Here is an 11,225-nt window from a genome sequence, read left to right as displayed (position 1 = left end):
CAAGATTCTTTTATCTATACTATCCCATGCTAGGAACTTTGGAGCTAGAATCTTGGAGCATCTTAAAGGTCAGGTTTAAAAACATCCGAATCTGCTTGAATCCTTCAGATTGCCAAGAGTCTCACCACCGCATATTCTTTCTCTCCAACTCCCTTAGACATTCCTTGCCTAGCCTCTGAAAGCATCCGAGGTTGCCACTCTGGATTTTAATTCAACTCCTTCATTCTACAGTGGAGGGAAATAGACTGCAAAGAGAGGAAACAACTTGCTGGAGGGGAAGCCACTCTGGAAAGAGCACGATTTCCTGCTCTCTTGATACACTACTCTCCCTTTTAGACACAGATTTTGTACTATGGCCAAAATCAACATCCGTCACCAAAGAGAAATGGAGAATCTGCGATTCCCCTAGCGCTTTAGAAAGAAGAGTTGTTTGCGGATGGCAACAATATCTTGTCTGTTATCCGTGTCCATGCAGGTATAACGCTCACTCAAATGCAATCTCCAGTCGGGCCCACCTCAAAGTAACTACAGATTGCGGGGAACCCGAAGACACAGTCCAGAACAGGAACCTCCTCTCCTAGATCACGTTTCTACCCGAGCCAAAGAGGAACGGACCGGAAGTTCCGCGCAGCCGCGGAGGAAATACCTATAATACCCCAGTTACGCTGGACGGAAGAGGCAGGTGCAGACCTTACAAGGGTCCGCTCCTACTTCCTGTTTCTGCACAGTTGCTGTTGTCGACGTTAGGGGCGGGTGTTGGAAAGGTTCATCGGCTTTGGACGGGTTGTGAGATGCCGGGCGGAGGCCGGTGTCCCGATTGCGGCTCCACTGAGCTCGTGGAAGACTCGCACTATTCGCAGAACCAGCTGGTGTGCTCCGACTGCGGCTGTGTGGTCACCGAGGGAGTCCTTACTACCACCTTCACTGACGAGGGCAACCTCCGAGGTACCTCTGCGGGCTTTTCCGGGGCCGTGGGTACAGCCTGGGGCTGTGGAGGGATTGACGTCAGATTCTTCTTATCTCCTGCCCTCTCCCTGTCACGTGCACCCTTAAATATGAGAGAAAACAGCCTAAAGTGGACGAGCGAGCTGCAGAAGGTCAGGGACTGCCATTCATCTGTGTTTTTCTAGCACCGTATCTGGTATATGTAGTAGGTATTAACAGATGTTGAATAAATGAAACAGAAACAAAGTTCCACTCAGTTTACCTAGTCTGGGCATGGTCGAAGAATTGTATTGATAGATCAGTTCTTTACGAATACAGAAAATACTGTTATCCCGAAGTAGTTTTGAGCACTAATTGGCAAAAGCATCTTTTTTTTTTTTTCTTTACTTTGTTTTCCAAGTCCCTACGCAATGCAGCGCTCAGAATCTGCAGGCAGGAGAATTGCCTGAACTGGATGTACAGGAGGGACAGCTGGAAATTTGGAACACTTGGAGCTGCTTTAGGGCAGTCCTAGTCCTCTTTAGTCTCTGTGTATTTGGTATTGCTTGTGGTCATGGAAAACCAGGTGGACCTTTAACTTGCACAGATGGGCACCTTCTGTGAGACGAGGAGTGGGTGCATGATGATTGGGTTTCTGCTTCCCGGTTTTGTGTGGTGGGAGGGCAGGGATTTGGTGAATAGAGGCTAAACAAGCTATTTGTTCATTATCTTACAGAAGTAACATATTCCCGAAGCACAGGGGAAAACGAACAAGTTAGTCGCAGTCAGCAGCGAGGTGAGTATCAACCTTTTATGACACAGTGGCTTTAAAGAAAGTTCTCCTGATGGTCTAGCCCAGTGGTCCCCAACCTTTTTGGCACCAGGGACCGGTTTCGTGGAAGACAGTTTTTCCACGGACTGGGTCGCGGGGGGATGGTTTAGGTAGTAATGCGAGTGATTGGGAGTGGCAGATGAAGCTTCGCTGGCTCGCCTGCCGCTCACTTCCTGCTGTGCCACCCGGGTCCTAACAGGCCGAGGACCGGTAGTGGTTGCTCCGGGGGTTGGGGACCCCTGTCTAGCCCATCTGCTTGTCTTTTCTGTTTTCAGCATTACTGGGTAAGGTAGAGAGGAAGAGAATGGTAATTAGAAATAAAGGATGGAGATGGTTCTAAGACAGGTGGCAGTTAGGTGGAAGGTTTAGGTTTGCTTGGGGGGTATGTCTGAGGTAGACTCAAGGAACCCAGATCACACTTTGGCTTGGCCACAAATCAAACCAGCCTCCAGAAGATGGGGCACTGAAGCGTGACTTCCTTTCATAAATGTCTTTGTGCCTTTTGAATGACCTCACCAAGTGTCTCTCTTGTCATTGTAGAAAGGTCCATTATTTGTGCCTCTGGTATCTGAGGCGAGTTGAACAGAAATTGCTAGGAGCTGCATGGTGGCTTCTTTGTCCCCTCTATGTACAGTATCGTGTCATCTGCAAACAGTGACAGTTTTACTTCTTCCTTTCCAATTTAGATTCCTTTTATTTCTTTTTTGTCTCTGATTGCTATGGCTAGGACTTCCAAAACTTTGTAGAGTAAAAATGGCGAGAGTGGGCATCCTTGTCCTGTTCCTGATCTTGGAGGAAATGCTTTCAGCTTTTCACCATTGAGTATGATGTTAGCTGTGGGTTTGTCATATATGGCCTTTATTATGTTGAGGTATGTTCTCTCTATGCCCACTTTCTGGAGAGCTTTTCTCATAAATGGATGTTGAATTTTATCAAAAGCTTTTTCTGCATCTATTGAGATGATCATACGGTTTTTATTTTTCAATTTGTTGATGTGGTGTATCACACCGATTGATTTGCAGATATTGAAAAATCCTTGCATCCCTGGGGTAAATCCCACTTGATCGTGGTGTATGGTCCTTTTAAGGTGCTGTTGGGGCCCCTCTAACTCCTGCTGTGGGTTTCTTAGGTCTCTGCCGAGTGAGAGACCTCTGTCGAGTTCTGCAGCTGCCACCAACGTTTGAGGACACGGCAGTTGCCTACTACCAACAGGCATACCAGCACTCTGGCATCCGTGCTGCCAGGCTGCAGAAGAAGGAGGTGTTGGTCGGGTGCTGTGTCTTAATCACCTGCCGGCAGCGTAACTGGCCCCTGACCATGGGAACCATCTGCACCCTGCTGTATGCAGATTTGGATGTGTTTTCTGGCACCTACCTGCAGATGGTGAAGCTCCTGGGGCTGGATGTGCCATCTCTGTGCTTGGTGGACCTGGTGAAGACCTACTGTAGCAGGTACCTGCCTAGTGGGAGACACGGGGATGGGATGGGTTTAGACCTGAATCCTTTTACCTCTGGCTGGATGTTTTTTTTTTTTTTTTTTTTTTTTTTTGCGGTACGCGGGCCTCACTGCTGTGGCCTCTCCCGTCGCGGAGCACAGGCTCCGGACGCGCAGGCTCAGCGGCCATGGCTTACGGGCCCAGCCGCTCCGCGGCACGTGGGATCCTCCCGGACCGGGGCACGAACCCGCGTTCCCTGCATCGGCAGGCGGACCCTCAACCACTGCGCCACCAGGGAAGCCCCTGGCTGGCTGTTTTTGACCAAAGCCCATCTACAAGGATGTGGGAGAAAAAAGTCTTCTCCCTTTCCTGTGCCTAGCACTCACTAATCAGGTTAATCCTGTTTTACATTTCTGGAATCTTATAATTTTCAAATCCCTTTGCCCTTATAGCAACCTAATGATGTAGGAAGGAAGGTGTTGGCCTTGGCACGGGGCTCCTGGGTTCCACCACTCATGTTGTGTGTGGCCTACTTGGCTAGATGGAGCAGCCCTGCCTCGACAGGATCATGTGTGATTAGAGCTGAAAGGATATTAGTAACTGAGGGAGCTGGAGTTAGAAGCCAGTTTTTTTGTTTTTTTTTTAAAATGAGTAGCTGTGTTCTTTTTTTCTGACAAATATGGTAGAAAGCAAAGACTATCGGTGTGAAACAGTCTTGGGTGTGAAGCTTGGTGACGTCCAAGCTGGATGACTGTGGGCAAGTTTTGTGACTCTGAATGTACGTGACAGGCTGTGGAGTAGATTAAAGGAGAACATTTGTGAAGCCCTCAGAATGATGGCTGATGGGGTGGGGGGAGGGGCATTGTCAAGAAATGTTAGCTCCCTTCTGCATTCTCCTGCCCTTTACCTCTTCAGCAGGAGACTCACCCTGTCTTCTCTCGGTACCTGGATAAACTTGCTGCCCAGCAGGCTTGAGTGTTCCCGGGAGGATAGCATAGCTTGCCCATCTTTCGCGCTTTGAAAGAGCGGTCCCCCAGAGGTATTGAGATCAGACCCTCATTTTGGTTATTTCAGCTTCAAACTGTTTGAAGCCTCCCCGTCTGTGCCAGCCAAGTACGTGGAAGACAAGGAGAAGATGCTATCGCGAACGCTGCAGTTGGTGGAGCTGGCAGATGAGACGTGGCTGGTGACCGGGCGGCATCCCTTGCCTGTCATCACCGCTGCCACTTTCCTGGCTTGGCAGTCGCTGCGGCCTTCAGATCGGCTGACGTGTTCCCTTGCCCGATTTTGTAAATTGGCGAGCGTGGACCTGCCGTACCCCGCTTCCTCCCGCCTGCAGGAGCTGCTGGCTGTGCTGCTGCGGCTGGCCGAGCAGCTGGCCTGGTTGCAGGTCCTGAAGCTTGACAAGCGGTCTGTGGTCGCGCACATCGGCGACCTTCTCCAGCACCGCCACATGTTGGTCCGCAAGGCCTTTCGAGACGGAACAGCAGAGCCAGACGCACTGGACGCCCGGGAGAAGGAATTGCAGGGGCCGGGCCAGGGGCAAGGATGGGGAAAAGAGGACCGGGGCGATGGCTCCGTAGATTTGCCCGCAGGGAAGCGGCCAGCGAGCCCCACCCTCCTCCTCCCACCCTGCATGTTGAAGCCTCCAAAGCGGATCTGTCCCACACCCCCTGTCTCCACAGTCACTGGAGATGAGAACATTTCTGATAGTGAGATCGAGCAGTATTTGCGTACCCCTCAGGAAGTTAGGGACTTCCAGAGAGCCCAGGCCGCTAGACAGGCTGCCACGAGTGTCCCTAACCCTCCCTGATGCACAGCCGGGGTCTGCGGGGTGGGGGGGCGCGGGCGCTTAACCCCACCTGACGGCGGCTTGCTAACAGGCCTGATGTAGCCAGAGAAATCAGTGTATACAAGTCTTTAGGTATCTCCCTTCTCATTTAAGGGACCCAAGAGGGGCTCTGCAGTTATTGGACCCCAGGTCCCAGAGTCGAAGTCAGAAGGAACACGGGGACACCTGGGTTGGAGAGTCCCATCCCTCGTCCCAGACAGTGGTCGCACATACTCCTGTTCTGTGGGCTGGCTTTCTCTTGGACTGTTGGGAAGGTGCCAGGCGCTCTCCTGCTCTCGGTTCAGATTGGACACACCGCAGCTGCAGGGCTGGCGGGGCCTCCCTGCTGGTGTGGAGCAGTGCACATTCCGGATGGTATCAGCCCTCAGAGGTTGGAACTGGGCAGCCCTTGGCCCTGCGTCCATTCACAGGCCTTAGTGGGTTCGTGTGTACAGTGTCAGAGATCCTCTCCCTCCTCACAAAAGGACCGGGGCTGGAGTAAGCTCATAGCTCAAAGGGCTTTGCAAAATTTTAATATATTAAAACAAGAGGCATCTGCTAGAAAACATTCTATTGTATAAAACCCGAGCTTTTAAAAACATGTTTTCTTTGGCACTTTTCATCCCCTCCCTCCCCTTTCCCCAGCGTATTGCAAAAAGCTCTCCAGTGCTAAGGCATTGGCGGGGTATGTAAACAGCAGCCAGCGTAAGTGGAAGAATAATACGAAGCTTTTTTTTTTTGCCTTTTTTTTTTCTGTCTAATATTGTCTGTGCAGCAAGCATAAATAACAGGATGCATCCCAAGGCGCGTGGGTTTTCTCCCTGCCCCCCTGTCTTCTCTTGCCTTGGTGATCAGGCTGGGGTGATATGGAGACTGGGCCGGGTTTCCCTGTGGCTCTTCATGAGGCCCAGGGTTCCCTGCACTCGCACTGCATCCTGTAACCAAAGGCTGGTGGTTGCTTTTTAGGTTGGGAGAAATATGCGTGCTGGTGTTTAAAAGCAGTGAAGGTACAGGCCCCAGGTGAGCTGCAGCCCCCCCCCCCCCCACTGCCCTGGGGACTTGGCTTGGGCTTATGGGAGGCAGGAACCTGGTTTGATGTTTTGGAGGTTTCTCCCTAATATGGAGCTGGAGATCAGATCATTGGAACGGTTCTCCTCTATGGCCTCACGTGGCAGGGAGTGCGCTTTGTCAGTCCCTCGGTGTGGAGGGCCGAGACTGGGGATATGGGCCTGTGACTGGACAGTAAGTGCTTCTCCAGCACCACCTGCAGCCTGGCGGTGGCGCCCCTCTTCAGAGCGTTTTGTTGTTTTTGTTTTTTTATAGGATTAGGTTTAAGGCAGGACTCGCTTCAGCCCCAGATCTAAGCACTAACTCTGCTTCCCTCACATCACCTCCAGGTATCTGTCAGGCAGCTTCTTAGGTGTAGGGCCTGGGCTTTGTCCTGAAGCGCCACCTCTGAGCCCTGCCGTGTGGTGTGTGTCCCAGTCCTGGTAATGGCCTCCAGCCCTGATGGTGCACCTTTCCCCCTGCCCTCCTCCCAGAGGGCTGGTTGATCCCTGCAGCTGCCTTTCACCCCGCCCCACCTTCTCCTTTTGCATAGCTGATCCGAAAAGCAGCGCCTTGTTTCCTCCCACTGGTCCTGGTCACCTGGCTCATCTGCTAGGCTGGCTCCCTAGTTAGCCAGAACTGGGTGGGGGAGAGGCCCTAGGATCTGGGCACAGGTGGGTGACTGATTCAGAGGAGAGCAGTGAGGAGAGAACACCTTACTCAGGCCCCCATCGCCCGTGTGTTTCGGGTAAGGCTGATGGCCGCCCGTGAGCGGGGCGGGAGGTGCGGGGAGTACCTTAGGAGAAGCCCGCCTGAGCTGTGCTGTCCCTGCCGCCCTTGCTCACTCCGCAGCCCCACAGGACCTTTCCCCCGAGCCTGGACGGCAGGGGCTGCCGAAACCAGCCTGCGCTGGGACGGAAACGTATCCCGTCTGCGGTTCGGGGATTGTCTGTCGCTACCCCAGAGGGATGGCCCTCTTCGCGTTGGCGGGCCTGTGCCTGTCCTTTCCCCATCCTCCGGGACTAAAGCTGGCGAGCCCGGGCGCAGCGAGGCACCTCTATCTTAATCCTGGGGACGTACCGATCGACGTCTCTGAGGGCCCCCAAGAAGCGGGGTCTCCTGCGCACGCGGCCCGCCCGTCCTGAAGCGGCGCCCGCCCCCAGCCTAGACGGTGGTCTCGCTCTTCCAGAGCCCCGTCTTCATGCAGCCGCCGCCGGCAGCCTCGGCGCCGCTCAAGGTGACGTCGTCGTACTTGCCGCCCTTGGGGGCGCCGTTCAGGCTGGCAGCGTTGAGCGGGTACGAGCGGCGCTGGCTCTCCTTCTCCAGCGCGCCGCCCTTGAGGTGGTCGCGGCCGGCGCTGCGGCGCTGGCCCGGCCGGCCGGCCTCGGGGAGCGGGGCGGCGCTCGTGTCGCTGCCCTCCGACGGCGTGAGCGTGCTCTCGCCCTCGAGCCGGGGTCCGGCGCCCGGGCTGTTGCGGCTGCTGCCCGGGTAGCTGTCGGACGGGCTGTTGTGCGGGCTGCCGCTCTCGCCCGACGGCAACTCGGCCACCCCGGCCGCGCCCCCGCGCGGCGCCCTGAGCCGGTTCCTGCCGCCGGCCTCGCCCGCGCGATGCCCCTTGGCCCGGCTCTTGTGGCCCCGGCGGCCGTGGTGCGAGTTGTTCGGGTGGCGCGGGCCGAGGCTCCCCCGGGGGCCCGGCGTCTCGGGCTCCGCCTCCCCGCGGGCCGCCACCCCCGCCTCGCACGCCTGGCTCTGCGCCAGCTGCAGGTTGGTGAGCTTGCAGGGGCCCGGGGGCGGGGCGGGGCCACTGCTGCCGCTCGGGGACGACTTGAGGGACGCGGGCCCCTCTCCGAACGCCGGGGACCCGTCCTCTGGGGCGGCGGGCACGGCCCGCGGGGAGGCTCGGGAGGCCGAGGCGGGGGGACGGCACGCGCGCCAGGAGGCCCTGACGTCCCTGCGCCTGGCACAGTGATGGGTGAAGACGAAGAGGCCCAGGGCGGAGGCCGCCACGCCGTACAGACAGCTGCACACCACCCGGGGCAGCCAGCGCTGGGACACGCTCAGAGCCCCGCAGGCCCACATGGCCAGGTAGAGGAAATGCGTGGTCACCAGCGCCCCCAGCTGGGCTCCTGGAGAATAGAGACCGTCACCCTCCTCCGGGGGCCCGGGCGTCACCACCCCTGCGCTCCCAGCGGCCAGAAGGGAACCCGAGTCACTCAGGAGGGGGCCGCTGCTCCTGAGCCTGGTGGAACCCCTCAGCTCCTCCCCTGGCTCCAGGGAGACCCTGCTGGTGCCCCCCTTTGGGCTCTGTGCCAGAGGACCCCGTAAGCGCAGCGCCGCGCACAGGAAATAGATCCAGGTGATGAGCAGAATCAAAGCCACGGGGATGTAGAAGGCTCCTAGGCTTGGGCGCCACACTAGCCAGCAGCTGAGGGGAGACACAGGCGGCACGCGTGAGGTGGGGCGCGGAGGCTGGGTGGGCGGGAAGGGAGGCTATGGTGAGTGGAGAGGCGGAAGCGGCTCAGTCAGCATGCAGAGCTTGGGGCTGGGTGACGGGCTGGGCGCATCGGAGTAGGAGGCCTCCGGGGCAGGGCGAGGCATCCGGGGCAGGGCGGGGAGGTTTGGGGCAGGCGGGCCGTGCACTCACTAGGGGCTGTGGTCCCGGTAGTTGTGGATGTTGACAGCGGCTGTGATGCCACAGATAATGAGTGGGATCCCTCCTGCGATCAAATAGAACCTGGAGAGGAATGGGTTTGGGGGTCAGAGAGTTGGGGAACAAGGAGGGGGCCAGGTGCTCAGAACCCTCACCTTGGGGTCTCTGTCCTATCCTCTTTCCCCTAGAAATTATGTCAGAGTTTGTTTGCCAGGGATGCAATGCCTCTCCAGGGCAGGTCAGTAGGTCCCTAAGGGATTTGGCCAAGACTGTTCTAAGGGACAGTGGCCAGAATTGCTTTCTGTCACCCTAAACAGTGCAGAAGCCAGGGGTGCCACTTGGGTTCCCAGGATCCCTGCCCAATGCCCTTTGAGGTCGCTCCCTTCCTGGCCTTGTCATGCCTGAAAACCCCGAGGATGCCCCCCCTCCATGGCACTGGGCAACCTAGTGCCACCCAGGGCCTTGCCTCTTCTGCCTTTTATTTTTTTTTTGGCTGAGGGATCTTAGTTCCCTGACCAGGGATTGAACCCCGGGCCCACTGCAGTGGAAGCACTGAGTCCTCACCACTGGACCCCCGGGGAACTCCCCACCTCTTCTGTCTTGGGAGTGTGATCTCCCAGGACCTTGGACCCCTGGGACAGCATCCACCCTGGGAGAACAGCTTTTGGTGTCCTCCCCTGACACCTGAGCCCTTCCCCCCTGCAGAGCTGACATACCGGAGCATGGGTCGGGGGGCAGGCAGGGCAGCATCCCCTTCTTGTGGAGGTGGTGCCCTCCAGGTAAGCTCCTTGTGGAGGACACGGGCCTTCACCCCCATCCAGAGCAGTGTGGACAGTGAAGAGTAGTGCAGGGTGATGCCCACCTATAGGGTCAAGGCACTGAGGCTGGGAGACTGGCCGTCCCAGAGCCTCAGCCCCGCAGTGCTCTCCCGTGCCTCCCTTGTGCCCAGCCTCCAGCTCCACCCAGAACCTCCCCAGGGTTCTGTCCCTGCCAGTACCCTCTCTACTTCCAGCCCAGGGTTCTCCCCCGTGTCAGGGACTCTCCATGACCCTGTCATTGCTGCCTGGCTCATCCCCGACCTCTCTTCCATCGCAGGATCCCACTCTCCACTTTGTCCTGTCTCTTAGTTGCTCTGCTTCTTACCTCCCCTACTCTCATGCCCACCTTGCCCATGAGGCTGGACACGAAGAGCGGAGCCCCCTTCCTCCCGCGCGCCTCCCTCCTGTACCCCAGGCTGCCGTCTCCGATCCTGGAGACCCCCCACCCCAGCCCTTCTGCTTACCGCCTGGCAGACCATCTGGTAGTTGGTGAGTGTGATGCCTCCCGCAAAGACGGCGGAGGTCATGGCCATGTGGAAGCACAGGTTCAGCAGCATGTGCCAGCCCTTCCGGGACACATGGATGGAGCTGCCGCAGAAACAGTCTTTAACAAACAGGCCGCCCAACCCAAGGTCAGGCCTACGGGGGTCTCAAGGTCACTGGGAAAGTCAACGAGGAGAAGGCAGATATCTGTATGCACGCGTGGGCGTGAATGGGATGGACACCTTAACCCCCAAACGCATTTTCCAGCTGCAGAACCTTTGAAGGAAAGGCTAGGCAAGAGCCTGGGAAAGGAACACTCACTGCCGCCTTGCCAGTACTTAGTAACACCCAGCATGCCCTCCCTTCCCGCAGGAGCTCTCACCTGTGGTGGAGGATGTAGGTGATGATGGTGGAGAAGAGGCAGAGCAGCAGCAGGGCCGTGCAGGGGTACACGACAGGGTGCAGGCCTGCCCCTGAGCCCTCCACCTCCCTGGGGAAGGCGCGCAGCTCCTGGAAAGAGCAGAGACAAATGAGTAAGGGGAAGCCGGAAGCTGAGCGGCCGCCCTGTGGAGTCCTGGCCGGTCCCCCAGGCCAGTTTTCCTCTTCCCAAGCCCAGTCAGCTTTGGGCCCCAGCTTTGGCCTTTGGTCCATCTGGGTAGCAAAGATGTAGGCACCATGACACCCTCTCTTAGAAAGTCGGTCTAGGTGGCGTTAATGATCTGCCTTTCTGGGAACTTTTCAGGTTCCCAGCCCGAGAATCAGAGAGGAGGGAAGAGGGGCAGGGTCTGTCTATCATACAGCTGCACGCCTGCTCAGGATCTGGAAAAGTGGGCTGTGAAGTGTGGTGCGAGCACGGGGGCTGGACAGGGGTGAGTGAGGAGGGTGACCGGGATGGAGAAACGTTCCCAGATTTTTTTTCACTTTAACGATCTGGGTGTCAGAGAGTGCAGGATGTGGAGACCAGGCTGGGTGGTCTCTGATCCATCTCTCTCAATATGGGAGTAGAGGCAGGACCTCTCTTTTCTTTTTTTTGCTCTGGGGCTGCTATTATGGGGATGACCTGATAGAGGGCCTGAGGACCTGCCTGTCTTCTGAAAGATGAAGAGGTATGGGGTAGACCAGAGGGCCATTTATTTCCCTGCGAGTACTGACCGTCACGAGGCCCGATAAGGCCTGTTTTTTCAGGATTTCTGTGGCCCCAGGCG

General features: G+C 56.9%; 2 protein-coding genes across 2 annotated transcripts in view; one reads left to right on the top strand and one right to left on the bottom strand.

The window, feature by feature from the left end:
• Nucleotides 1–710: 710 nt before the first annotated feature.
• On the top strand, nt 711–5,004 carry BRF2 (BRF2 general transcription factor IIIB subunit; the record flags this gene model as incomplete). The annotated part of the gene is made up of 4 exons (XM_082680546.1): nt 711–945; nt 1,661–1,720; nt 2,886–3,207; nt 4,266–5,004. Exons 1-4 carry the CDS (start codon nt 792–794, stop codon nt 5,002–5,004), a joined length of 1,275 nt encoding a protein of 424 aa, XP_082536672.1. The 5' UTR covers nt 711–791.
• A 2,226-nt stretch (nt 5,005–7,230) lies between these two features.
• ADGRA2 (adhesion G protein-coupled receptor A2) overlaps nt 7,231–11,225 on the bottom strand; it is a gene marked incomplete at its 5' end in the record, with an annotated part of 32,546 nt that continues 28,551 nt past the window's right edge. Inside the window, 5 exons of the mRNA XM_082680389.1 lie at nt 7,231–8,494; nt 8,714–8,803; nt 9,436–9,581; nt 10,002–10,125; nt 10,403–10,530. Of these exons, the coding sequence (XP_082536515.1) occupies nt 7,234–8,494; nt 8,714–8,803; nt 9,436–9,581; nt 10,002–10,125; nt 10,403–10,530 (1,749 nt within the window). The 3' untranslated portion in view covers nt 7,231–7,233. The remainder of the gene's footprint in view (nt 8,495–8,713; nt 8,804–9,435; nt 9,582–10,001; nt 10,126–10,402; nt 10,531–11,225) is intronic.

Source organism: Grampus griseus (assembly GCF_964374135.1).
Source record: "Grampus griseus genome assembly, chromosome: 21".
NCBI lineage: Eukaryota > Metazoa > Chordata > Mammalia > Artiodactyla > Delphinidae > Grampus > Grampus griseus.
This window is presented reverse-complemented; position numbering and strand designations above follow the sequence as displayed.